This window comes from Chiroxiphia lanceolata, chromosome 22 (genome assembly GCF_009829145.1).
Source record: "Chiroxiphia lanceolata isolate bChiLan1 chromosome 22, bChiLan1.pri, whole genome shotgun sequence".
NCBI classification, from domain to species: Eukaryota; Metazoa; Chordata; class Aves; order Passeriformes; family Pipridae; genus Chiroxiphia; species Chiroxiphia lanceolata.
This window is the reverse complement of record NC_045658.1, coordinates 6,024,090-6,051,686: the sequence shown is the minus strand read 5'-3', so window position 1 is coordinate 6,051,686 and position 27,597 is coordinate 6,024,090. Positions and strand designations below refer to the sequence as shown.

The following is a 27,597-nucleotide window of genomic DNA, read 5'->3' as shown; positions in this document are numbered from 1 at the left end:
AGTGCTTGTCCCCGAGGTGTGCCAGGGCTGTGAGAGCACCAAGGCTTCTCAAGATCCCATATCCCCACTTTTAGGCACAGCACTGAGATGACTCAAAGCACATCCCTAGGCCCTGGGGAAGAGAATGGAGAGCTCTGAGCCAACAGGGCATCATGAGACGAAAAATAATTCCAACAAGGAATCCTGAAAAATGGTCCCATCGGCTTCCTGGGGCAGCTCTAATGAATCCTAATTAGAAGCTGTCTCTCCTCATTATGGGAAGGAAGGAATGGTTCAGCTTTCCCACCTCTAAACCTTGGAGACACAGGGATGAGGTCTGTCCCTAGGAATGGTTTAATTTAGAGCGTTTTCACTCCTGCAAGAAATTCTTTGGGAATTTCTGTGTGGGGAAAGGGCAGGTACCTCCAGGAGTGCTGGCAAGTTCTTCTATGCTCTAAATTCATGCACATACAGATACCCACTTGAGAACACTTTATCTTTCAAACATTTGTGCCTGCCATTTCTCATTCTCTGGACTCCTGCCTCAAACTCCTCTCCTGCTCAGCCTATTCCCTCCCACATTTATGCACTGGATTCCCACAGTGGATCTCCCTGGAATGCACATCCAAGCCCCATCAGGTCTGTAGGGTGACAGTGTCCTGCTCGGCCTGTTTCCAAGGGTTGTGGATGTTGCCAGTTTGATCAGCAGGTTTACAAAACACTGCTGTGAAACTGCAACCCCGAAACAATCCAGCCTCCCCTCTGCCTCCTGCTAGCACATTCCTTACATCCATCTTTTCCAGACACATGGTTTCTTGACAGCATTTACATAACCTGGCTGAAAACACTCCCCCAGCCGATTAAACGCCTGCTATGAAATCCAAAGCTCCCATTAAAAGGATGGAGCTCTCCAGGACTGCAATACTTGCACAGATGGTTAATACTCATGGTTTGTTCTACAAGGGGAAAGAGTGGCATTTTTCTTTACAAGCACGTACAGTCAGAGCTTTCCCATGGGAATTGCTTGTTCTGCTCAGATTATTATTTTAAAGCTGTCAGCAGATGTGATCACCCACTGGATTAGAGGGAGCAAAAGGAGATGATCAGATAATCTCCCGAGGCACAAAGCATTTCGAGTTGGATTTGAAGGGAGCTCTCTCACCTATGGCCCATTTGTTCAGCTCAGGGTTCTCCCTCCTCTGTATCATCCTAAAAATGCTCTTGTCTGGTGGCAGTAGACCTGTGGAGATGTGGGATGTTGTAGTAATTTGCACAAGGAAGAATCCTCTGAATCACACAAATACTGGCAAAGCACGAACAAGAAGCAAAGCCTTTGGCTTTAACCATGGCTGTACAATTCATCTGACCCTAGAGCTGGTGCAGAAAGACAGAATTAAATCTATAACTGCCTTTATTGCAGTGTAGAAAAGTACTTGATCCCAGAAATTCTGTCAATCAAATCTTTCTCAGATAAACATTCCCTAATTCAGGATTTTAACCTTTTCCAGACTCCTCTCTGTCAAAGCCTCAGAAATCCCCAGTGTTTCTCAGGCAGGAACCAGCACATCAGGAACTAATTAATGAGAGCAGGAGAAAAAAAAAAAAAGAAGAAGAATGTGCTGAATAGAGGCAAAACTGAGACTCAAAGCCCTCATCCCATGGGCTGCCTGCTCAGTCCTCAGGATGCAGACAAAAGACATTCCAGCTCCTGACAAACAGCCTGAAGAGATGCTGGAGCATCCAACAATCCCCCCAGGACTTCTGTGTAAAGACACAGTGGGACAGGAAGACTGGCAGATACAGGGTAGGTGAAGTGTCTGGAACTGAGAGATGTGAAGCAGGTTATCCCTGGTCTTACATGCAGGTGATCCATGGGAGACAAAATCCCCATGGAACATCCCATCAGTGCTATTCTGAAAGAAAGGGCTGAGCAGTAACCCTGAAATAATCAGATAATTCATTAAGGAAGGTCTGTAATGTTCTCTGGGAGCTGTACCCAGAGCCAGGACCACCAGCCAGATCATCCCTTCTCCAGCAGGCTGAGTCTCACCCAGGGTCTGGCAGACACCTCAAATCCACTTCAAAGACATCAGGGGAAAATCCCCACCATAAAAAAGTTACTTTGGATAAATCATAACCTTACAGGAACTGCTGTGCCTCAGGTTTCCCATCGACACATTAGGGTGCCAGAAATGCCACTCAGCTGATTCCCTGCAGTGCTGTAAAGCTCATTTGATTGCCATTTATAAAACCACACGTGATTCTCAGAGGGGAATTGCTGATGAAGAATTGTTATGATTGTTGCTTATTCCCCAGATGCCCGAAATATGGAACTTGGCAGGATTCCAGGGGAAAAATCCTTGTGAGCTGAGAGGTGAGCCAACCTAACAGTCAGACTGTTGGTGCAGGCAGGAGTCATTATAAACACAGGGGTCTTAACTAGACCTGAGCTCAGAGCATGGGCAAGGCTTTGGCTGTGCCATGAAGTGCAGAATCATGGAATGGTTTGGATTGGAAGGGACCTTTAGGGACCATCTGGTCACCTTGTGCATCACACACCTTGATAAAGCAGGTTTTGGGTTCTGCCAGGAGAGAACAGCCCACTTCAAAGGCATGTGCTTGGGAGAGGCTCAGCTGCCAGGAACACGAAGATTCCTCCCAGACAGAAGGTGCCAGCACAAAAAGCCTATCCATGGAGTGCCAAGAGTGGCCCAACAACTGCACGTGAGGCTTTCTTTCCTGGGTGGAACCTCCCAATTCCAGCACAGCGCTCCTGCAAGCAAACAACTGCCCTTCCACCCAGGAAAGAAAGCCCTGACCTTCTGTCTCCCAAGTGCAGTTGGTGAGCCACTCTTGGCACTCCCTGGGCAGCTTGAGCTTCCTGTGCTGGCACCTTTTGTCTTGGAGGAATCTCCTGCAGGAGGAATCTCACTTGCAGGAGCCCTGCACTTAGGTTGGCATTCTGCTCCCCAAAATTCAACGCTGACCTTGGAATCCCCCATCCCTGGAAGTGTCCAAGGCCGGGCTGGTTGGGGCTTGGAGCAACCTGGGATAGTTGAAGGTGTCCCAGGGGGTAGAACAGGGTGAGTTTTAAGGTCCCTTCCGACTCAAACCATTCTGTGACTGTAAGAAAAAGCCACTCACCCCCTTCTCCTCGTGCTGTTCTCATGCCTTTATCAGCTCATATTTTAGCGAGAAGAAACCGCAGCTCTTAAAACCCTGCGGGTCTTAAAGTACTCACGTGAGGATGTCCTCCCGTGTCCCTCACCCACCTCCCGTTCCCAACAGGTGCCGGCAGTGGGTGTGGCCGCTCCTTTGGATCAGGGAGGGGAATACCCGCCCGTGGGAGAGGTCGGGGGCTCGAGGTTGGGCTGGGGGCGGCGATGCCGCTTCCTCTGCGCAGGAAGGCGGGTGGGACCCCCCTGCACCACCAGGGCAGGGGCTGCGGGTCCCCCACGGGTGTCCCTGGGTGTCCCCAGGGGCTCGGGGCGCTGCGGTTCCCCCCGGTCCCCCCCCGGCCCCTCCCGCCTCGGAGGGCGGACTCGCCGCCGCCGCAGCCCGGATGCCGCCGCAGCCCGGATGCCACCGCCGCCGCTTTCCTGGCCCTGCTCCCGGCTCCCGGTGCCGCCGCTTCCTCCCGGGAGCCGCGGGGAGGGGGCCCAAGGGCTTCTCCTCCCGCCGGGTTATTTTTTCCGGCCGCTGCTCCAGCGGGGGAGGTGGGAAGAGCCAAAGGCGGCGGTACCCCCTTCCCGCCCCCCCGGCCGCTGCAGCACATGGGAAGCAAAAGTTTTCCTCCTCCTCCCGCCGCTCCTCCTGCCTCTCCTGCTCCTGCTCTCTCCCCTCCGCCGGCTGCCCTCGCCCCGCAGCCCCCCCGGGCCGCCCCCCGGGCCCCGCATCCCGAGGATGCTCCCGCGGCCGCTCCGCTCGGACCCCGGCCGGGAGCTGCGCCGCTCCGCGATGGACAGCCGGGAATAGAGCGCGGCTGGAGCCTCTCCCGCTGCTCGAATCGCGTCTTCCAGAGGGATCTACGAATTTGCGGAGGAAAGGGGCTGTTGGGCAAATTTAATCAGATGGTTTAGCAGCGCCGGCGAGGCAGCGCCGCATCGCTGTGCTCCGGCCCCACCATGGGCACCGGCATGTGCTCCAGGAGGCAGAAGGGGCTCCTGCAGACCGCCTTCTGCCTGGTCACCGTGGCGTGCCTGGGCTCCGGAGTTTTCCTCTACAACCACTTGCAGCAGAAGGTGCGGAACGCAGAAGCCCTGGCCCAGAAATACAAACAGCAGCAGGAAGCGCTGTCAGCGCAGCTCCAAGGTGAGTGACCTGCCCTGTGTGTGTGTCTGTGTGTGCACGCTCTGCCTGAACTTCCCTCGCTCCCCTCGTTACCTGCCGCTGGCTTTGCTGCCCAGCCACAAGCGAGGTGCCTCGGGCATGTTCAGCCTTTGGCTTTAGAGAGCTCTGAGATGTTGTGCCCGTTTCCTTCCCCCCGTGGCTGTCTGGAATTGGAACAGCCGTGAGTCCGAATCGCTGCTCGCAGCGAGGGGAGCGGAGCGTGTCGGATGGGCGAGTTCAGCTGCGTCACGCCTATTCCATTTCTTCTCCCTTTGGCTGTAAAAATTAAACCTCTGTGAAGCAGCACCAGCGCAGACAGGGCTCGCAGGGGCTGGCTGGGCAGGCTCCGAGATGTGGCTCCGCTCTCTACCCTGTGTCTGTCCGGGAAGTGAAGGGAGAGGGAAGGGATCCTTCGGTAAAGTTTGTTGTCACACTGTGCTGCCCATTGCAAGGAAACAAGCCCACCTTCCTCTCAAGAGGCTGATCCGTGACTAGAAAGGTCTTGCCGGCATGCTTGGGGCTGATGGATGCCGCGGCACACAGCTCCCTATAGAGGGGGGAGAAGGAGGAGGAGGAGGAGTAAGAATTGGCTTTTCTGAGCCCGCTGACCAGCACTGGGCTCCTCTGGCAGGAGCTGCCGGGGAGCGGAAGGCGAACGCAGTGTGTGTATTCCTCCTCCCCCTTTCTCCCCTCAGTTGTCCTCCTTCCACAAATGCCTAACTGTGGGAAAATGGCACTTCAGCCCACGGGGAGGTCTCGGCAGGGAAGGCTGAGGACACACGTTACTCCATCCCTGAACTCTTCCCTCCTTTGCCTAGTCTGTCATCCCAGCCTTAGTGCATCTGCCAGAGCGACGTTTCCAGCAGCTGTCTCCAGATCTGGAGTCTCCAGAGGGATTTGCTGAGCTCCCTGTGGAGAGGTTTGGTGGGAATCCACCCTGGGGAGCCAGCAGTTGGGTGTGCAGTGCTGGAGGACGGGCCGGGTCTGGGTGCCCACAGAATGAATTTTATGTGCACAAAATATTGTTTGCTGTGGTTCCACTCAAGGTCAGGAGATGCATTTAACCCTTTTTTTTTTTCTCTAACAAGTCGGTTTAGATCGCAGTGTTTATGTTAGAGCTCTTCCTCAGGCTTAAATCAAATACAGAGTATCCATCATGACCTCTGTGGACCCATCCAGCGATACTGTTTCCAGAGTCTGTAGTGCTGAGGAATTCTGCACATCTGTGACTCGACGTTTATGTCTTTTAGGGTTAAATCTCCTCTGGTGGTTCTGTGTGCAGTGTTGCAATGCAAATGTGACATCCTCCAAGGGCTGCTCGAGCCCAGGGCTGTGTATTTCTGTTTGTAAACAGCCAGAGCAGAGCGTGGTGTGTTCCTCTCCAGGAAACATGCTTTAAAAAACCAATCAGTCTTGGAAAGGGATCTGATGTGTGTTTTGGTTCACTGCTATTATGGCTTGTTTCCATCCCTTCTATCAGTCAAACACCTCACGTGTTGCTCAGTCCCAGCCACGATTTCCACCTGCATCCTGGGTTTGGGAGATGCAAAGATCAGCAGGGCAGAAGTTAACCCACATTCCTTTCTGGTGTGTCAGCATCTCATGCTCCTCTTGGAGAGAGGGGCTGGTTCTTCAGAGACTAAGATGACAGCGGTAGCCTCAGGGAACCCCAGTTTTGGCAACAACAGGCTCAAGCCAACAGCTGAGCCAGGCTTATATTTTTTCCACCCAAATATGCCTGAATGGCAGAGCTGTAGCCTGTTGCTGGGGTTTCTGTCCCCCCTCCTATTCCTAAATACAGTTGTTGCCATGGCTACCCCTTTTTATTTTGAGAAGACACTTGCTGGTCCAACAAATTTAACAAAGGCAAGGCTTCTTTTTGGATTTGGCTGGTGGGAGAATCCTGGTGGCTGGCAGAGAGGAGCCAGTTCATGGAAGGTTTGCAGTGCAGGGCTGTCTGGCTCATCTGGCCATGGCTCTGGTGTCTGTGCTCTCCCTGCAGCTCTGTGGTGCTGGGCACAGCAGAGTTGGGGCTCTGGGCTCCCTCCCTGCCCTGGGCTCACTTGTTGGATGACTTTATAATTCCTGAGCCTTGGTTTTAATTCCTGTGTCTTCTGCACCTCGTTCTGTCTTTTCAGCAAGGCACTGCCAGAAACTTCATTGTTCCAGCACCTCAAATCCCACGTTCTGGCTCATCTGGCAGCAGGTGACTGTTCCTTAGTGCTGAGTTCTGGCTGAATCCCAGGATTTAGATCCTCACCACCCTCCATTCTCCCTCACAATAGCAAATTGTTAAAGACTTCCTGGCTCCCTGGCCTGCAAAGCTGTAAAGTGCCAGGTTGGTTGGATGAGTTGCTATTGTTCCACCACGAAGATAAGTATAGAATAGAGAATCACAGAATTATAGAATATCCTGAGTTGGAAAGGACCCACAGGGATCATCAAAGTCCAGCTCCTGGCCCTGAGAGCAGAGACACCACTGTGTGCAGTGCTCTCTGCAGAGCTGGACCCCTCTGCTCTGGGCTCTGGACACCTGGGGGAATGGCAGGAGAGATTACAACCCTCTGCTCTGGGATGGAGCATTAGGATCTGTGGCTTTGGGTATCTGCATGAGCCCATCGCTACAGATGCTTTTCATTGCTGGTATGAGGTTCCCATCACATCAAAGACTTGCCCTCAGGAGGCTCTGCTACATAAGACTGCAAGGAAGTGAGATGCTTCTGGTAGAAACGTGAGTGCCCAGAGCTCCCAGATCCTTGGGGAAGTGGCTGATGTTCTCAAGGTGACAACTTCCTTGAACAGGTCATGAAGGAGCACCCAGGGTGTGCTCAGCTGGGGAAGCCCTCGGGGTGACATCTGAGTAGTCTGTTGGGAAAAGTGTTTCTAAAAATAAAGCTGTCATGAAGGAGACACTTGGACAGCTGCAGTGATGGCTTTAGCAGCGGTGCTCTGCAAGGGAAACCTCCATCCAGATGGAAACCACATATTTCTGCTGTAATGGTTTGAAGAATGTGGGAGTCTCCTTGCTCCAGAGGAAAATCTTAAGGCAGTGGCTCAGTCCAAGGGAAGCATCTTCACCATTGGAGTCTGTCTGTGTTGTCTGGGGATGGTAACAAAGAGAAGGAAGGAGATAAAGTGGCTGGTGACAGTGGGAATTCCAGACCTAGGGCACTGGTCCTTCCTGCTCTCTGAGGGACCACGAAGTGATCAAGGATTTAGGTGAGCTTTGCTGCTCCATTATGGCCCAAGTGGAGCTGGCAGGCTCTACAGATCCACTTGGAGCGAGAGCATGAGTCTCTTGGGACTCTTGCCTTGACAAGATTTCACCAAGGAATGGATTACCACTTCTTTTATGCATAAAAACATCACCCTAGTTAGTTCATTTTCCTGGAGATTGTGTGTTATGGCACGACTTGCCCCCAAAGGTCTTGGCTCTGGGGGGATCTTGGCTCTGGGAGCAGGTTTCTTTTATCACCTCTCCCCTCTGACTTGCTGCCCAGTGCTGTTCTGGCCCGGTGTCCATCTGTGCCAGGGGGATGAGGAGCCTGTTCCAGCTCAGGGAGAGCTCTTGGTTTGCATTCAGCTGTCAGAGGGCATTAAAATCACCACCCATCAGGAAGCTTCCACGGTGCTTTGATTTGTCACGTGGCTACTGCACGAAGCAGCCTCATCCCCGTCCCTCCTCTGCTCCTGTGCACAGTGCAGGGGCTGTTTTGGGTGGGATGGGTCAGGGAGCTGCCTGGTTCTCTTTTCCTCACTGGCATGAGGGCCAGTCAGTGGAATGGGAGAAAATGTCTCTCCTGCATGCAGCTCGTGACCTGGAAGGCTCTGGCTGCCTTAACCCTGGCTGGGCACTTGGTCCACAAAGACATAGCTTAGCCCTTGGCCACTAAAGCAGCTCTTGGGCATCACAACTTGGGCTCCAAAGCGAAACCTGAGGGCAAATACTCACAGCGCCAGGCCAGTGTGTTGTATCTGTTGTATCGTGAATATCCACGGTTTCCAGCCCAGCTGTGCCCTCCCTGCTCCAGACAGGAGAGGAAATATGTGGGGGGAAAAAAGTGTGTGTGAAGGACTGTGAGGTTTCTCACCCTGTTGCCTCTCTCTGCTCCCCAGTGGTGTACGAGCACAGGTCCCGGCTGGAACGGTCCCTGCAGAAGGAGCGAGGGGAGCACAAGAAGACAAAGGAAGGTGAGTCCCTTGCAGGGGTGTCCCAGCAGTGGCCAGAAAAGCCCCCAGCTGTCCTGGGGGAGAGGTGTGTGCTGTGCCCAAAGCCTTCCCTGCCTCAGGGCCGTGTGTGGCTGTCCCTGAGTGCCCCCAGGTGAGCTCAGCCCCGCTTTGTACCCGGGGAAGAGTGAACTCATGTGTTTATTGTCCGTGGGCAGGTGCTGGGAGGGAGGTTCTGTTCTCTCACACTCCCACTCATGTCCTCAGTGCAATCTGTGAGTAACAGTGCCCAGGATGTGCTGTTTGAGCACTTTAAGTGGTGGCTAAACCTGGCACTGGACCATGCTTTTTTTCTTGGAAATATGTCAACTTTCCTCTAAAAGTGATTTGAAGATGCTGAGCTCTACAAGTGCTTAATGATATCAGCATCACTGCCCTCCACAACACATGGACAATGCAGACTGTCAGATCCTTTAGAGCTGATGTACATAAGTAGATATAAACGTGCAGGATATTTTAAGACCATGAAATCCAACAGGAAACAGAAAGCCAACAGTTTAGCCCTTCAGTGGAGTGCTGTGCTTGGATGTCAGGCCCCTCTGCACCTGATTGTTGCTGGCAACTTAATAACTTGGCTTTTATCTCCAAAACTGGTGTGTGGAGTAGCACCAGTGCTCCTCACTCCGGCGTGCTCTGGGTTTCTGGAAGTGCTGCCATGCAGCATCCAGGCTTGGCTGCATCACTGAGGGAGAAGCTGCATTTCTGCCACCTCTGATCTATTTGGTGGGGACTGACTGAGCAAATATATCCTTATATGTGTTATCTAGTCATGGGACCTGCCCATTTTAAGAAGGTGGTGCAGATGAGATCAGCAGATTCATCCCTTTTGGTCTCACAGAAGCTTTGGTTTCTCTTTTCCAAAGTCTTTTCACTTCAGAGCACCCCAAATCCTCCTGCAGCCTCAGAGACATCAAACTGTAGCCGTTTATGTGCTGAAGTAGGAAATCACTGAGGCACTTGAATATAGAGTGGGAAATACTAGAGTATAGAGTGGCAAAGACATTTGGGCCAGTCTAGCTGGGTGGACAGCTCTCATGGAAAATACTCCCATCTTTCCAAGGGCATTGAATGGTCTCCTGGTAGCATCTGCATTCCAGCTTATTGACTTGCAGCCTTTTGCTCAGCAAGGGGCTGATTTTCCCCTTCCCCCCCTCCCCACCCCGTCCCAAAATACAAACCAGATCCTCGTTAAATTCCAGCTCGTTAAATCGCCTTCTCTTCTTCCACTTCCAGATTTTTTAGTGTACAAGTTAGAAGCTCAGGAAGCTCTCAACAAGGAGAAGGTAGGTGAGGTTCGTTCCTCAGGGTGTCTGTGTGATGCTGGTAAATATTTCCTCGGGGTTGGGGGGGCCAGGGCTGCTGCCTGGAGGCACTAAGGGGGGGGGGTGTGCACGGTGCAGGGTGAACTTTGGCTGACTCCACTGGGCAAGGCTGCTGGTGGGTGAGGATTTACTTCATCTGAGGGAAAGGCTGCGCAGTTCTCGAGCTGCTCTCCCCATTCTCCCGTGTGTGACAGCCCAGGAGACGATTCCCAGCTCCTGCTGGGGCAGGGAGCCCTGTGCTGCAGCCTGAGGGGAGAATTGCTGCTCCATGGCACAGAAGAGCCCTGGAGAAACTGAATTCAAGGCACACCACGGGGAACACGGAGAAGAAAGACCACGTGGTGTGGGGAAAAGCATATCCATTGTTTCCTGTCTCCAGGGATTGTCAAATGATTTTCACTTGCCTGTGGACTCCTCATTCAGCAGGGAAAAGGACTCTTCAGTGAGGGTTGGGAAGAAATGCATCCCTGGGATACAGTCTGTCACATTCACTTAGGTTATAAGGCTGGGTTTGTTCCTTTCCCAGAGCATCTGCTGATGAGATGCTGGGGAAGGGGAATCGCTTTTAGCCCCTTCATCTGTGGGTCACTGTCAGCCTGTTACAGAAAAAGTCAGCCATGAATATCTGAATTTTTTTAATCTGTGCTCATTTGCTGGTGATATTTCATTCCATATTGAGTATTTATCATATAAATTGAATTGGGGGTTAGTTTGCACTTCCACAGTGCTGCTTCGTGGATCAGCCACGTTGCTTTAAGGTCCCCAGACGTGGGTCCCAGTGGATGTTTGTAACCCTGCATGTCCTGGGACAAGCTGCAGCCCCCTCAGGTGCCACTGCTGCCCTGGGGACAAAGCCTTTGGGCACAGGGGGTGGTGACTTCCACCCCTGCTGTGAGAAGATGTTGGTGCTGTGGTGAAGAGTGGAACCCTGGGGACACAGGGGAAGAACCTGACCCTCAGGTTCTGCATGAGCAGAGCCACTGAACTGGTCCAGACCCCTCTGTGAGCACACATAAATCCCTCTCCACTGCTGGTTTGTGCCAGCTGAGCCTAGTCTGGCTGCTGTACCCTAGTTACAGAGCTTGCTTTAGGCTCCCTCAATTGCCTAGTGATCCATTTTTTGTTAAATGGTGCAATTTTGGTGTGTAGGCGACAGGCTCAGCTCTGCTGCTCTCTGCCTCCCCCTCAGCTGCTGCCAGCAGAGCTCAGCCTTCAGGGAAGGGGGTTCACTGTGCTCAGTTCCTTCAGTGCTGGGCCTGGCCTAGATACAGAGCTGAGGGCTGGGAAAAACTGCTCTGAATGGGAATTAAGAGTGCAGTTAATGAGCTGGTGGGAAAAGGTTCTTTTCCAGCCCTGCACATTCTGCTGGTCCCCGTCCCCACCTGTGTGTGTGAAGTGGCTGAGCAGGTGCTCTGGTGGGTTTTCCTCCCTGCCTTGGGTTTTTCTGGAATCTAGTGGCACTGTTGAATCTCTTTTTTTTTTTTTTTCCTTTTTTTTCCCCAGCAAGACTCCATGAACAGATACGGGGCCCTGAGCTCCCAGCACAAGATCCTGAAGGTAAGGGAGGAGGCTGGGTCATGGACTGACCATCTGCTGCACATTAAAGGATGCTCCTGGGAAGGAGAGTCCTAGCAGGGACCCAGGGCTTCCTGAAGTCAGTGCCAGCAGGGAGGGAGGAGACCACTCCGTGTTGATCTACATTCCTTCCTGACTGTTCAGGTCCAGGGGAGTTTCCTATTTATTCTGTATCAGGTTACAGCTTTCACCTACACCTCCATTCAATGGCAGCCTTTGTGCACTTTATCACACAGGATTCTGCTGTTCAGCCTGCTCCTTTCTGGGTCCCTTAGTGTGAAAATGGGTCTATTCATTGTAGCTTGCCTTTTGGGCTAATACAACATATTCCAGCCCATGTGAGAAGCTCAGAGCAGGGCAGCTTATAGCATTTTATAGCTTATCACGTGCCCTACCTGGAGCATATCTTGATGTTAAATTTTCCTGTTGTTAGAGCAACACAACCGGGGCTGGCAATGGTGGTTTTTAAAGGTTTTTACTTGGAGCTTTGGCAGAGAAATGGTAATTTAATTCTGGGCTGCAGAAGGAGGGCTGGGTTCCAGCAGCCCTTAGCACCGCTGGGTTGTATTTCCTGAGCAGAGCTGGACCTCCAGCTGCCTGGCTTTTGGATTCAAACTTCGGGAAAAGGGAAGTACAGTTCTGTCTCTTGGGTATTATCCAGCACTGTGGACTCTGGGAACGCTTTACAATAGCAACATTCCTCCTCATAGCAACTGCTGAGGCTGAGCAGAATGCTCTGGTTTGCTGCTCTCGAGGGGACAGGGAGAGCATTTCATCCTGGCTCCCTTTCTCTTGCTTCCTTTTATTGGAGGGGTGGGGAAAAAAAACAAACCACCCTATTTTTTTTTTTTAAACTACATTTACAGCTGCTGAAAGACAGACCAGCCCTTGGGGCTGCAGAGTGGGAGATTTCAACCCCCCCACACCCTGAAAAAGCAGCATTTAGCCCAGCTTCTGCTAGTTATGAGCCTGTGAGCAACACTTCTGTTACTGGAGCCCAGGCTAAAACGCTTCCCACTGGAATTGGCTTCCTCAGGAGGAAGATTGCTGCCAGGATATCGTTCCTTAGGAAGAGGACATGTCATGCTGAACAGAAGCAACTAACTCTGCTAAGCTGCAGGTCCCAAAGGGTTCCATGAAGCCACAGCACATCTGGCTTTGGTGTCCCTGGCCTCTGCTCTTCTCCTGACCTGCACTGGAATCCTCTCTGGCTGATTTACATCTGGAGCTGGCACAGCAGCTCAGAGAGGGGCAAGGGCCTTGACTTGGTCCAAAAATAGCAGTTGTGATCATTGCCTGTGTTGTCTGGATTCCTGCTGGGGCCAGACTTTGTCTCACAATTCCTTTCTCCCTCTTGAGTGGAGATGAAAGTGTTTTGCTCCCCTCACTCTGCAGAGTGCATCCTGGCATTCACTGGAGCAGGCAGGCAAGGAGGGGGTGGCTTCAAACAAAGGAATTTTTGACATGAACTTCCTGAAACTGCTGGGACATGAAAACTGGCAACGAGCTGTGCCCTTCCTTTGCTTGTGGGTTAAGGCATCCACTTACTGATTCCACTTTGTACAGTGCTGTCCACAGAGCTGCTTTTGAATCCTGGCAGGAATACCTGGGTTTGAGGGACTGTTCTTTTCTTCTCCCCCTTCACCTGCCCATTCCCCAGAAACCTCAGTGCCACAGATCTGGCACATTTGGGCACTACCTGTTGCCTGAACAACAAAGGGAAGGTGGGATGAGAGAACCTGCTGCCCCGAGTTCCTGCAGCTGAGCTGAAGAACTCCCACTTTTTGGAGGATGATCTGACTTCTGAGTGATAAGATTTCCCCATATTGTAGTGTGAGCACCAGAGAAAAGCCACGACAACGTGGTCTCTGTACTCCCTCAGCCCAGCTGCCTCTGGGCATGATCTGCACAACACCCATGTGCTCTGTCCTGTGGTTTCTGCCTGCCTGAGTAGAACAGCAGAACTGTGAGGGAGAGGAGGGAATGACATTGCAGCCAGGTGGGAAGACAGCAGAGGTTCCTGGGTTCCTCAGGATACCTGGCCTTGGTGGAACTGCCTGGGTCAGGAATGTTCTGCCCACAGGTAATTGAATTGCTTCCCTGAAAAACAGTTTAGTGTGTTCCAGACTTCCTGCCTGCAAATAACACAAAGGCATCTTTGGATTCCTCCTCAGGTCTGCGCACACTGGTCCCACCATGCTCAGAAAGCAGCTGAGAGGGAGGATGCTCCATGTGCTCAACAAGGAGGCAGCCTCAGGTGCTGCCTGTGACCTTGGGCAAGGCACTCATCTCCCTCTCCAGCTTCCTGCTGCTGTCAGAGGATGAACATTCCCTCCCTTTTTCCTGCCTGGGAGCAGTCTGGGGACACACATTATGCACATCACCTTCCAGGCAGAATATGGGTTAGGAATTAATTGACCTGAGCTGATGAGGACTTAAAATTCCTTGAATTTCTCAAGAGTTTCTTGTTCAAATCAATCCTCAGTTGCTACTGTTGGTGGTTTCTGATGTGTTTAGTATCAAAATGATTTTAAGGAAGTGGTTCCTCTGCAGAGCTTTCTGCCAGGGGCTCTGATGAGAACTGCAAGTGCCTAATGCCTGTGAAAATCAAAGCAGGAATCTTCTGTGCTCTTTATTTCCCCCTCTAGATCTTGTGATCTGATTAACCTGACATCCTTGTGTCTCTTCTTTATCCTGGCTCTGGGACCCCTCTGCACCAACAGCCTTTTCCTCTGCATCACGTGTATTTTTGGAGCACAGCTATATCTCTTTTTAGTGGAGGATAATTGCTTCAGAGGGAATGCCTGGGCCACAGACACTTTGTTTTCCTGGGGATAAATGCAATCATCAATAGCATTTAGAGGTTTGGGGTTTTTAGAAAACAAAAAAAAAAGAGAAAAGATTTATTTTTTTTTTCCCAGGAAGGCTGATTGAAATGACTGTCTGGATCCCTGAGGGGAGGGGGGGGTTGTGTGGCAGGGCCAGGGTTCACCTGAGAGCCAGTCAATCTGCATACATAATTGGTGTTGACAAACTGAATGTGGAAGGAATCTCTCAGGGTTACCATGGGAACAAACAAAAGAAAAAAAAAAGGAGGTGAATTCTGGTTCAACGGGTCCGAGCAAAAGGATGTTTCTGCATGTTTTGTTCTTGGGCCCTGCAAGAGGGGAGGGGAGAAGGGAACAGCTTTTCAGCCCACCTCTGTCTGCTGAGTTCTTGGCCTGCTTGAAACAGGCTGTGGTCTTGGGAGAGTCTTGTTATCCTGGAATTCGATGCCTGTGATCCTCGTGTTACTGAGGGGAATGGGGGTTCTCTCCAGTCCCTGTCAGAGGATGTGGTGTCCTTCCACAAGCTCTCCCTGCTCCATGGGAACTATCCTTGCAGGTAAAGTCCTTCAGCATGTCTGGGGTTCTGGAGAGGACCTTGGATTTGTGAAGTATTCCACAGGGATTTGGTCTGATGTCAGCAAATATCACAGCCCGTGTGCTCTCAGGGCAGGGTGTGCAGGGAGGCTGGGAAGGAGCACGAGTAGTTCCTGTGTCCAGAGCCTCCACCTCTTCCAGGCAGGAGTGGACTTGCCATAACATTCCACTTCCAGTTTAGTGGCTTCCAAGGAGACCTCCCAAACCACTTCCCGAGGTGGAGCTTAACTGGCATTTCACATCCCCCCCTGAACCACTGGACACAGGGAATACCTGCCTGTGCCTGGGATTTCTGAGAACAAACATCTCCTGCCTCCCCAGGCAACTTGTTAGACAGGGGCACTCAGGGCAGCAGCTGAATCACTGCTCTCCCTGTGCTGACTCTGTCGCTTCTCTCGTACCCAGAACCAGCACGACGATGTCAAGAAGCAGCTGCTTGACCTGCAGGTGCAGCACAACAGCCTGAAGCTGGAACACCGCAAGACACTGGAGAGCCACAGCCAGAAATACGCCCAGCTGCAGCAGGAGAAGGACAGCGAGGTCACCAGCCTGCAGGGTGAGCGTGCTGGGGGAGCACCAGGCTGAAGGGCTGAGCTCAGGGCAGGGCAGAGGTTTCCTCTGCAGGTCCCCAAAGGGGTCTGTGAACACCCCGGGGATGTCCCTGTGTGACAGTGGGCAGCCCTTCTGGACCTCAGCTGGAGCATTGTCCTGCCCTGAGCTGTGGTGCAGGAACAACCTGCAAATCCTGGTATTTGAGCCTGGGAGCAAATCAAACACACTTTTTGCAATTGATGTTGTGGGTCTATAAAATGCCTTTAATGGTGCAAGTGTGGTAGACAATGCTGATCCCTTTAATTCCCAAAGAGTGGTTTCTGTTTAGTCTGCTGTTTAATTACATCGTGGGGCTTTTAAGGTTTGCATCTGTTCTTACTTGATTAGGTCTGGAAGAGTGAAATCTGATGATGTCTTGTTTGTTTTTTTTTCCTCTGGTCAACAAAGCCCACTGGAGTATCTGATGAGCACTCCTGGGCTAGAAGGGAGGAAATTGAGGACAAATAAGTGAAACCTAAATATTTGATTGTCTCTGTTCCTGAAATCCTCAGCCCCCACCGCTCAGGGCTGCCAGAGTGGAATGGAGGGATTTTTTGCTAGATTGGCTCTTTTGGAGGCTCTTTTGGGGGACTGTCTGTCATGGTCAGAGGTCTTGGCAGCAGCATCTGTGCTTGTTGTCACCTGGCCTGGACCAGCTGCCTGCAAACACAAGGTAACAGGTAAAGCTGGAGTCCCACAGGACATGATTCCATATTTCCTTCTGGCTGCAGGAAAGACAGAGCCTTCCCTTCTCAGTTTGATGTCAACCTTCGCTGCAAGGCAGGGGCACAGCACCCAACCTCAGTGGCAGAATGTCCTGTCCCAGGGCTGAGCATTACAAAGAAAAGATATACCACTGTAATCAGAAATATCTCTAATATTGAGCTGAAACCTTGTGTGCAACTCAGCCCACAACAAAGGGCTGAATCCCTTCCCAGTCCATGGTGGCAGGTGCAGCTGTGTTTGCAGAGAAATCCCAGTGCATGATGTTCTGGTGATGATTTAAGAGAGATTCAGGAACAGAAACAGGACTGACATTTTCGGACACAGTCTTTGTTTCACACTGGAGGGTGCAGGATTATGTCCAAGGCAGTGAAATGTCAGTACATGGCGTGTCTTGTCGCTGAAGCACTCAGGAGTGTGCAAAGAACTTGAAAAAGCTCAACCCCAGGGGGCTTCAGGGCACAATGTTACTTAAAATCCCAGGAATAGCCACGCCTGAGGGCAGAGCTGTGCCATGATTGCTTTCTGTGAGTGGGCCGTGGGTATTTTGTTCGTGCCATCAAGAGGCAGCTTCTCTCTGAAGGAGGAGGGAAGCTCCTTATCACATCTTGGGGGTTCAGGAGACCTGAGAGACCTCCCCTGTGGTTGTTTCTTAACCTTCCAGTCACCACAGGCAGGGCCAGTGAGTGCTGCTCTTCAGCTGCAAGGGGGGTGAGAAATGAGGAAGCAAATATCTTGCTCTTGAAGCAAGCACAGGGAGAGCCTGACCCTGAGAGCAGTGGTTAGCAGAGGCTCTGGAGAGAAGGGTGTTCCTTGGAGTGCTGGAAGGAATGATGGATCGGGTTTGTCCATCTCTGGCTCGTGCTTTGCTGTAATTCCTGGGCTTGGAGAGATCTGTGAGGTCCAGGCTAATTTACAGTGAGAAAGGGAGATACTACACTGGCAAAAATAGCTCTTTCAATCAAATTTCTTCTCCTCCTGCAGATACAGTGTTTAAACTCAGGGAGGAGAGCAAACTCCTTCGGAAGGCCCACCAGGAGGTTCATTCCCAGCTCCTTAATGCCCAGGTAACCCACCAGGGGCTGTTTGGGGGACCCTGGGCTCTGCATGCACATCAAATATTCTCTAATTATTAAATCTTATCAGCTGTATTCCGCTGCTGACAGGTGTTGGTAATGTAGATCCATACAAGTAAAATTTTCCAGCCTGGAGTCTGTCCCAGCAGCTGAAAACACAGGTGATGTTGCACAAGTCCCTGGGGTTCAAGGTAGCATGAACCAGTGTATTCCCAACCCTGGAATGCCTCCTGTCACCTCCACACATCTCAAGCACTTCCAAATGACGGTGGATTGTCTTTGTTTAAGCCTATTAAATTAATTGCAGAGAGAAACAGCAGCTCAGAGGGGCCTTGCCTGGTTTGCTGACTCCCTTAACAGGCTTTGGATGAGCACGAGCTTTGCATCCATCTGAGTTGTTCTCACTGGGAGCAGCATCCTACAAGTTCATATCCCAGGAACTGCTCTTGGCTACCTTCTTCTCATTCCTTTTACATTAGCTGCGCTGTCGGGGTTTGTTTTGTTGTTTTAAATGTTAATTTTAAGGTCAGATTTCAGGGGGAGGAACTGAAATCAACAGAGCCCGCTCAGGAATTAATTTCCTGCTAAACTTTCCTTGCTGCTTGGAAGCTTTCCTACTCAGCCCTGTCCCTAATTTGGTCCATTTCCAGGTACCCTGGCAAGCACATGAAAAGCTCTCCCCCCTCACTTTTCTATAAATAACCGGGGTGGAAGTGGGGAGCTTTTCCTGAGTGGCTTTTTCAAGCCCTACTTTTCAGGGTTGGAGCTGAAAGAAATAAGCTGCAGGAGAGAGAGAAAAAGTGTTGCCTTTGCTTACCAGTCCAGGAGAATTGATTTTTCATTTGTCTTGCAAAGTAAATTGGATTGTCAGGTTGGATTATGCCAATTATTGCCAGGCCTGCTGAGATGAGCACATCCAGGGAGAAATGCTGCGACTGGAAGGAAATAAGTTGACCTGGAGGTATGTGAGTGTGAGGCACAGGAGGAGAGGGAGGCACAACTAAGACCCAGGGTACAATTCTTGTGCCAAGGCAGGAGTTACAGCAGTGGCTCATGCACTGAACAGCATCAGGAAAAGGAGCAGTGTCACAGCTCAGCACTTTCCAGGGTAAAAGTCCAATAAGATGCAAGACTGGCAAAGGGGAAATACAGAATATCCATGAAATCTGGAGGGAAAGCTGAAAACAAGCTTGTCATTAATGGTTGTGTGTTTTCTCCAGCCTTTCCTATGTATAAAACACATCTCTTTAGAGTCCATCTGTGCCAGACAGACGGCCACAAAGGGTGGCTGCTCCCAGCAAGGAGGTGCTTAACCCTGTTACTGTGAGAGGTTTCTCCGTGTCCTTCTCACCCCTTCAGGCCCAGATGGAAGAGTTCAGGCAGCTCAAGGAAGCTCTACAGAAGATGCCAGGTTTCAGAGGAGGAGGAGGAGGAGGTGGGAAGGGGCAGCAGCCCGTGGTGCCAGCCCACAGCCAGCTGCAGCTGGGGAGGCAGAAGGTGTGGTATTCCCAGGAAAACCCTGGTAGGAGTGTTCTGCAGGGCTCCTGTGGGTTTCCAGCACAGGGAACAAGCCCAGTTCCCTCCAGCTCAGAGTCTGCCTTTGTCCTTTCTTCCTTGCAGGGTTTTCCAGTCAATCCAGAGAACGGGGTCCCTCTGGCATCCCCGGTCTCGGGGTTCCAGAGGCCGGCGGAAGTCCCGGTGCTGCAGGGACAGAACTCCTACAGCAAGGACGGCCCGAGGCCACAGCCAAACGTGCCCTTAACCCACCCCACCCCACCCCAGGATGCCAACTCGCTGCCAGAGGCTGTGCCAGCCTGGCCAGCTCGCCGTGGGGACGGGCACGTGGTGAGGTTCACCCGGACCATGAACAGCCTCCCAAACGGGAACCCCGTACGTTCCTGGGGCTTTGCTTGGGAAGCTCAGGACTCAGACAGCTGCAGTGCTCTGTGTGTGTGTGAATCCCACAGCCCTGGGGTGCTTTCAGACTCCTGTGCACTTGTGGTTTCGCCACCAGGCTCAGGGGAGTGGGATGAAGTTCTTCTGCCAGAGCTGCAAAGAGTAAATCATAAAATCAGCTCCCCCCTGCCTCCCGGGCTGATTGAGAGTGACTTCAGGACAGTAAATATCTAAAAAAAGACAATAAATTGCAGTGTGGCTAGACTATAATTGCAGTAACTATTATAAGGATGTGAGGTGGGGGGTTTAGAGGTGATTTTGTTCCTCTTTCCTTGGAGATTCACCTACCTGAGACAGGCCCAGCTCAAACAGGACCTAAATTAGTTCCTTTTGTCTTGGAAGGAGAAGGACCTGTTCTACTGCAGGCTGGACAGGGCTGTAGGTTTGTTCTGGAGCACTTCTGAATCTTTGTTCTCTGATAAGGGATTTTCTGGCCCATAAACCTGCCCAAATGCAAGATCTAGGGGTGTGTGATGAGATTAGGCTCTTGTGCACATCCCAAGTTGTCTCCTCTCCAGGACGTGAAGATGGTGATGCGCATCCAGGTGAGGAGCCACGAGGAAAGCCAAGCTCCTGGGCTGGCCCTGCCTGGTCCCAGACAACCCTCTGCAGCAGGAAAACCTGCAGTTCCAGACAACCACCTCTCCCCAGGGAACAGACAGGGGCAAATGCAAAGGTTGGTGGCACACAACTCCCTTCTGCTCTCAAAGTTTAGGCTGAAGGTTCCAAACAGGGACACCCCTGGTCTCTCTCTTCTTGTGTTTATTGTGGGTCTACCTGAAAGGTGGTTGAAGGAACAACCTTTCCTTGGGGTGTTACTGGTGTTGTCTGGTCAGGATCCTGTTGTACTGGATGCTGCGAGGCACTGGGGAGACTGTTCACTGTCTCAGCAGCACTTGCAGGAGACTGGTTTGTTTTGCAAAAGGAAAAAAATGTCTCTCTGCAGCTGCAATTCATCAAAGTCTGGCCATAATCCAAAAAGGGACTCTGAAAATAGTGCTTCCTCCTTTAACTTATTTATCTCCTGTCTGTGTCCAGGTCCTATCTGTTCAGTTTACCGGAGCAAACAGGATTTCATGTCTGTTTTATCTGTAGAGGAAGCTTCTGGATTTCATTCTAGATTCAGCCTGGCCCTTTCTGCTCTTCTATTTTTTGTTTGTTCACTTAACCTGTAACCTTCCCAGGGCAGGGATTGTGCTTTTCTTCCTCCTTCAAATGGCAGTGTCCTCCCCAGGCTGCTGTGGCAGACACAGGAGTTGTACCCAGGGGATGTTCTGCTCGTTCAGGGAGGGACTGGTGTGGGTGTCACTGAGGGTGAGGTGGTGGTGGCACAATGGCCTTTCCTCAGCCATGCAGAGCCCAGCCAGGTTACCATCACTCTGTGAGACTGAAAATGCAAACACTGACTTGTTTGGCAAGTGCTTTTTCGGTGAGGACAGAGGTCCTGGCGTGTTTGGTGTGCTTTGCTTTTCCTGGATCTATCATCAAGGAATTACAGAGCAGCTGGAGGCTGTTGTTTGCACTGTGGGAGATCTGTGATAAGCAGCACATAACCCAACCTTGTCCATGCCAAGAGCAATAAGGGACCTCAGGACAGCACAAAGAGCCCACAGATCCAAGGCCAGGAACTGCTGCCTTGTGTGGCTGAGGTTCCACGTGAGCCCTTGAGGGGCAGTTTGCATTTTGGTGGTTTTATAAGGGGGGGAATCTGAGCTGAGGGCTGGGTTAGGATTTTACTTACTGAAGGTTTTGTGTGCTGGCTTAAAAAGCTGCTAAAGCCAAGGCCACTTGTCCTTTCTCAGCTTTTCAACACAGAAATATTCTTAAGCAGACTTTTAAATCTCATGCAGAGGACAAGCTAAACCAGGCAGGGACTGCTGTAACTCACCCAGGTTAAAAGATTTTGTTCAGTCATGTTTCAGAGTCCCTATTACTGGGACTTCATCCCTTCCTCTACCCTTCTTTGCTTCTGAAGCTGTCCCTGAGGAAGGATATTTGGATATTTGGTAAGAAATCATTCCTTGTGAGACAGCCCTGCCTTCTGGGCTTTCCCAGGGATTCACTCAAATTAATATGAAGATATTCAATTTTTTTGCTTTGATCTCAAACTACTTTCCATGCAGTGGAAATGGAACATTTTCACTGTTTGGGTTTGCACAGGGGCAGATGCATCCTATGCAAGAGTTTTATGAACAGGTGCCGGTTAAAATATCCATCCCAGTTGCAAAGCTTTGTGTTGCAGTTTTCCTCTTTATTTTGAAAGAGGTTTTTTTTTCTCCTTGTAGCCAAAATTCTACAGTTTTACTTCAGCAGCATCTCGATTTTCAATTAAGTTGGAACAATAAAGACCACTTACGGTTTTGATATTTTCTAAACCCTTAGATTTGTTTATTTGGGTATGTGTGAGGCATGACTAAGAATCTGTTTAGAACTGGAGTTTGTTGCCATGTAGATGTTATTGTATCATATGAATAATAGTAAGAGAGCTCACAATAAATTGTGTTTATGAAGCATAACTGCTTTTGTGCTACGTGGCATGTTAAATGTTCTCTTTCAAGCAGATATCACAGCAATTAATACAATCTGCCAGTTTTGTCAAAAGGTTAAATTACGACAAAATTCTGCGTGTGTTGGAGTATTTTTTTTTTCTCTGCTTGCCATTGTGAAATAGCTTTATGAAATATCTCCTGGTGCACTGAGGCAGGGGGTTCATGTTTTGTTCCATACCCTCATTGCAGCTGGAAAGACATAGTGAACAAGGTGAATGCCCAGATGGACGAAGAACAAGCACGTGGTTACCCAAAGAACCTCCAGTTTGAGCCCCAGCCTGGGCAGGAGGTGCAGAGGGGCAGCTCCCAGGCCCCCAGCCAGGGGAGAGGGGAAGAGCATCACAGAGCTGAGCAGGGAGGAGAGAAGGAGAGGATGGATGAGGAAGAGCTGGAAATGGGTATGGTTTCCCTCATGGCACTGGAGGAGCATTTCTCTGCAAACACAGAGCGTTGGCTGCCTCAGATCCCTGCTTGGCACAAAGTTAAGACACTGGTGACACTGAGTCTGAGACACCACTGACTGTGCCTGTTCCTTGCAGATGCAGGAGTGATTGAGAGGGAAGAGAACTTGCACCCTCAGAAGGAGACTGTTGTCCAGGAACCAATGGTAAGGAATGGTAGAGTGATAAAATCACAGGGTGGTTTAGGTTGGGAGGGACCTTAAAGATCATCTCATTCCAATCCCCTGCTGTGGGCAGGGACACCTTCCACTAGACCAGGTTACTCAGGGCCCCATCCCACCTGACCTTGGAAAATAGTGGTGCCACTTGTCATCTGGATGCAATTCCAGCTTGGAATGAGAGTCCAGTAAGTCAATAATTACCCAGAAGTTTCTATAACGTGGAACTCCAAACACCCAGGATCTGGAGGGATTCAGAGGGACAACAAAGTCATCCCTCCCCAAGCCTGGTAGTGTTTGTAAAAACAAAACTCCCAGCCTAAGTGCTGCAAGCCAGCACTCTGCTTGCTGGGAAGGCATCAAGCCTTCTGCCTCCTGAGGGGATATCCTGCCAGGTACTCACAGGAGGCTTTTCTTGTCCAGATGCCAGATGATGCTGCAGATCCTGCCCAGGATCCCAATAACCAAGGTGAGGATGAGTTTGAGGAAGCTGAGCTGGAGAGACCTGACTTCGAAGAGAAGGCAGGAGGTTTGGAGAAGTTCAAGGAGCCCAGTGTGAAAGAAGAGCCAAAGGAGAAGCCACTGAAGGTGACTGACATGAGGGCAACCAGCAGGGCCAGGGGGGGACCCCCAGCTGTGGATGGAGGGAGGCAGAGGGCTTAAAGACTCAAAGGAAAACGTCATGTTCCTGGATGGATCCATAATCCCACTGCCAGGACGTGGCAAGCAGGAGAAACCTCTTTCTGAGTGAGAACTGGCAGGCTGGTCAGTCCCAGAGCTTGTTCTGGCTCTGTCCTCTCTACTTGTTGAAGTCACCCCTGGCATTTGCAACACCTGCATGGATGCAGAGACATGGAATAGGGGATGGCTCACTCACAGCTGCTCCTGCACAGGGGCTGTGGCTTTTCATGCACTCGAGACCAAAGCCAGAGACAATAATGAGTCTCTGCTTTTCTGGTCGGTGCAGCCCTGCCTGTTTCAGGCTCCTGGCAGCAGTGACAACACAAGAGAGCTCTGCCTCCTTGTTTGCCTCCTTGCAGATGGAATCCATTTACTTCCCAAAGTGTTTCTTGCTGCCTGAAGCCAGACTTGGCTTGTTTTGACAAGCAGCTGAGTGTTGCTTGTTTTAAAAAGGAGTGTTTTTTTCTGTCAGGCTTTAAAATCATGATTAATAGTGAGATTAAGGAAAAAAAAAGAAGAGACCTCTAGGCCAATGAAATCAAACAAGAGAGAGATGCTGGCACCGAGAGAGTAACACCTTGAGATTAGTGAAAATGTGGAAAGAATTAGTGACATCAATACCTGGCTCTCAGATGGGGCTGTGCTGTGTTCCCTAAATAACTCACAGATTCCTGCAGCCCTGGGACTTGAGGCAATGGCCCTGGGACCCTCCTGCTGCAGGAGAAACCTCTCTCCACAGTGGAAGGAGCTGGGGTTTGTGTTGCCTGACTGTCTCTTTGCTCCCCCTGATTCCTGGCGCAGCTCAGTCTTCCAGACCTAGGGCTCCAATGCCAGAGAGCTGTGTCCCTGGCAGGGAATGGGAGCAGGCTGGGGCACTCTCAACAGTGTCTGACTGTATTTTTCAGGATGCTGGCAGACCTGCCAAGCCCAGGGAAGACCCAATGGATGACTATCAAGAAGATCAGGAGCAAGAAATTGTACGACCCCAAGGTTCTCCCCCTTTCCCTCTCTGGTGTGGTTGTTACCTGGGAGTGTTGGGAGCCAGGAGCTGGGGAGGATTCGGCTTTTAGGGAGCCAGATGTGAGCACTGGCTTCAGGTTTGCCTCTGCCTGCCCAGTGAGGTGGATCTCCAGAACAACTCTGGGGCCCACCTACCTCTGCTCCCTTTTTCAAGGGTTCAGAGTACCCTTTATGTTGTCTCCCCTCCTCATTTCTGTCTGCATCCAGGCTGTGGGATGCTTCCCAAACAGGAGCTAAGGGGAATTACAGGTTGTGCCAGTGCCACAGGGCAAGATCTCCGTGTTTCTCCAAGCATGAGCTGGAGAGGATCACCCAGAAGGCATCTGGTTCATGTAGAGAGAAATGAGGGGTCCTCTTCCAGTCTCATTCATCCCCTCTTTGCCCTTTTTCGAGTGGCTCCTTTGGAGTTTTTTCCTGCAGTTTCAACATGATTGCTGAGGAACTGAGGGCTTGGGCTGCCTGCTGGGAATGAAGAGAGTGGGGAAATGAGGGGTGGGCAGAGCAGAGTTGGTGTCAGGAGGTTTCCTTTTCCTGTGTGTATCCAGGCCTCTTGTAGGCTCTACACCGGATAGTTGGACCTAAAAGTGTCCCTGGAGGCTGTGCTGGCTGCTGCTTATCACAGGTGGGATTTGGGACACAGTTTTCCATGTGGTGAATGTAGGGTATCTTCTACAGTGGCAGCAGGCTGAGATGTTAAAGTTGCATTGGAATGCCAAGACATTAAATGTGCTTAAAACAAACAGGCTGATCATGGCAACGCCTCTGTCTTGGCTAAGTGACTTGCCAATCACACCTGGCAGAGGTGGATTCTTCCCTGTTTTCCCAAGTTTCTGAGCTGGGCTAGTGTGGTAGCTCAGCTGTACTGGGAAGCAGCACAGTGTGCTGCCAGTCGGGGTCTCCTTTTCCAGGTTTTGCTGATTTTCCCCTCCTGGCTGTTCCCTCTGCACCCAGGAGGATCATGGAGGTGAGGTGGACGACAATGATGACCTGGAGCTTGTCCAAGAGCGGAAGGACCGTGCGGGCCTGCAGGGAGCTGGTGGCAAGAAGGACGACTACTACTGAGAGATGCTGAAGGAAAACGGGATACTCTCGGAATGAGGGGACGGGAACTCCTCCTGGGAACTGGCTCCTGTCTTAAACACTGCCCAGAACAAAGGCAGGAGGAGGTAACTCTTGCAGGCCCTGAGCAGGGGCCTTGCAGACGTGCATTACATCTCTGTGTGGGGGCCGTTGGCTCTCCGGTCGATGGCATGGAAGTGCTCCCAGACTGTAGGAACGATTTTATCCTGCTGCTTTTCTTAGAAGCACTTTTTGATTTACTGTGTTCTTCACCTTCTTGTTTTCCATATCCCCTCCACAGCTGGAGAGGGGGTTTTTTGTTGGGTTTTGGGGGTATTTTACCCCCCTGGGCAGCAGAGGGGTGCCTGAACCGGTCCCTGGACTTACTCAACTGATTGCTAATACAAAGGAATCTCTCTTCATAAAACATTTTGCTCAGTGGTGTTTCTTTAACACAGCCTTTTTGCTCCCCTCAGAGTAAGGTGGGAAGGGAGTCAGAGGAAATTATCCTGCTCTTTGTGTGGAGCAGTGCAGGGGTGATAACCAACCCTGAGCTCCAGTACCAGCAGTGTGTGTGTGTGTGTGTGTGTGTGTGTGTGTGTGTGTGTGTGTGTGTGTGAACAGCTGGATCCTCTTCCTGGTGCAGAGACCTCCCAGTGACTCAGAGGAGAACCCTGTGGAGTTCTCCTTTCCTTGGATTTGAGCCATGACTGTCCTGCTGGGCTTGGAGCCTCCCCATCTAATGCTGTGCATCCTGGCCTGGTAGAGCTGCTGCTCCCTGGGTTCCTGAAGGTGTGTGGGCTGGCCTGCACTAAGACAGGCTCTTCTGTGGTGGTGCCAGGGACTGCCATGCAAAGAAATGGGAAAGAAGGACTATTTACAGCCTAGCTAATGCAATTCCATCCTGTTCAGCTCATTTCCAGTCTCCCAGCACTTGACAGGGAGCTAAGATCAATTTTGCGCCTTCTGTACGGGTTTTAATCAGCAAGTTGGGTATTTCTAGTGTTCTGTTGATGCAGTAGATTGAAATCTGTGGTGCTTTACCTGATCTCCAAAAGACATCTTCCCTGATCTCAGGTAGAAGGAAGGAATGAGTCAGCTGGAGTCCCTGGGATTTAAGGAGGCAGCTGAAAGGAGAGTGGGCTTAATCATGATATCTCAGTGCCCAGGACCTGTTTTAGTCATCCTACCAGGGCAGAACTGTCACATTCCCTGCCTTGTGCAAGAACTATGTGTCTGAGCTGTCTCCTGCTTTCTCATCCCCACTCAGAAGTCCTGGACTCTGGGACATCACTCACCAAATCAGTGGTTTGAATGTGGTCACCTGGTAAAAGATCAGAGGAGAGATCTTTGTTCTCTATTTGGATTAGTTAAGCTTTTTTTAATCCCTTGTTTGGGGCATATTTGGTAAGCACTTTTAGACACTTGGGAAAAGAGTATTTATTTCCCAATAAGCTCAGTCTTTTTCATTCTGACAGTATTGATTTTATTTTTTTCCTTCCGCTGGTTGTAATGGAGCTTGAAATTTACACTTCATAGGTCTTTTTGGTTCTTCAGGTTTTTTTCTGCTTGTGTTTCCCAGCAGCATGATCAGCTTTGCAATTCCAGCTCTGGGGTAGAGTGGAGTGGTCAGAATAAGCAAAGGTGCCAGAGGCAGAAGAGCAGTCAGTGGCAGCTCCAGGGAGTCTAGGAAATGATCTATTAGCCAAGTGCCACCCATGTAGCCCACTGAGGAGCTCACTGCAAAGCTACAGGGGCATTTAAGATGTCCAAAATGCCTTGAAATGGTTAATGCTGCCTTGGTCCTTTCTATGCCAGCCCTGCTGTATGATGCAACACTGCTGGGCCCCCAGTGCCTGCTATAAATAGCACATTCAGAACAGATTAGCTGGACTTGCAGTTACTGGTTCAGAGCATCCTGACCAGAAATACCTCCAGTTCTCAGCTGGGCTGCCGAGATGTCATTGTTTCACAGCTCAGTGCAGGATCCATGACCCCACAGACCGTGGCCTGGGTGCCAAACCTTCGTGCCCAGGCTGCCCCAGCGAGGTATTTAGTGCAGCTCTGTGCCTGCTGCAGCTCATTCGCTCCTCTCACGTGCTCCCCGTGGCCTGTGACTGTCAGAGCACGTAAGTTCAGCCCCTGCTGGAAGTGAATCAAGCACTGGAAATAGAAGCCCAGTGGGGGAGAGGCTGCACACTGATTCAGACTGCAGGAGCTCTCTGGATTAGGAGGCAGATTCTCTGCGTTTGCATGTCTAGGATGAGTAATCCTCGAAGTTATGACTTGGAGGGAACTGCAGCAACTCAGGCCTGAATGTAAAGCTCCCTGCTAGGAGGATGCTTTAGCAACCATATGTCATATGCTGCCCTTAGCTGAGAGCTGAGCATCTCTGCTCTGGGGATTGTCTGCCCTGGCCATATCCAAGACTAAAATTAGCAAGAGTGTTGCATAAATTGTGAGCTGTGG

At 51.0% G+C, this 27,597-nt stretch overlaps 1 protein-coding gene across 2 annotated transcripts; it reads left to right on the top strand.

Moving 5' to 3' along the window:
* The first annotated feature begins 3,622 nt into the window (after window positions 1-3,622).
* LOC116797528 (Golgi integral membrane protein 4-like) lies at window positions 3,623-26,664 on the top strand. 2 transcript variants are annotated; one of them, XM_032709135.1, is made up of 14 exons: window positions 3,623-4,290; window positions 8,425-8,499; window positions 9,769-9,818; window positions 11,361-11,414; window positions 15,260-15,410; window positions 17,153-17,235; window positions 18,604-18,741; window positions 18,865-19,134; window positions 19,719-19,876; window positions 21,939-22,147; window positions 22,289-22,356; window positions 22,792-22,956; window positions 23,955-24,026; window positions 25,021-26,664. In XM_032709135.1, exons 1-14 carry the CDS (start codon window positions 4,104-4,106, stop codon window positions 25,129-25,131), a joined length of 1,791 nt encoding a protein of 596 aa, XP_032565026.1. In that variant the 5' UTR covers window positions 3,623-4,103; the 3' UTR covers window positions 25,132-26,664. The 2 variants fall into 2 exon arrangements, with proteins under 2 accessions (XP_032565026.1, XP_032565028.1); XM_032709137.1 differs by having other exon boundaries at window positions 3,986-4,290; window positions 23,955-24,039; window positions 25,021-25,171.
* The last annotated feature ends 933 nt before the right edge of the window (window positions 26,665-27,597 follow it).

What these genes read in the sequence shown, in the direction of transcription:
- LOC116797528 (XM_032709135.1), top strand. Translation starts at nt 4,104, where the DNA reads ATGGGCACCGGCATGTGCTCCAGGAGGCAGAAGGGGCTCCTGCAGACC. An exon ending in CTGTTGTCCAGGAACCAATG is followed by an intron (nt 22,357 to 22,791) that starts GTAAGGAATGGT and finishes TTTCTTGTCCAG; the next exon opens with ATGCCAGATGATGCTGCAGA. An exon ending in CAAAGGAGAAGCCACTGAAG is followed by an intron (nt 22,957 to 23,954) that starts GTGACTGACATG and finishes TGTATTTTTCAG; the next exon opens with GATGCTGGCAGACCTGCCAA.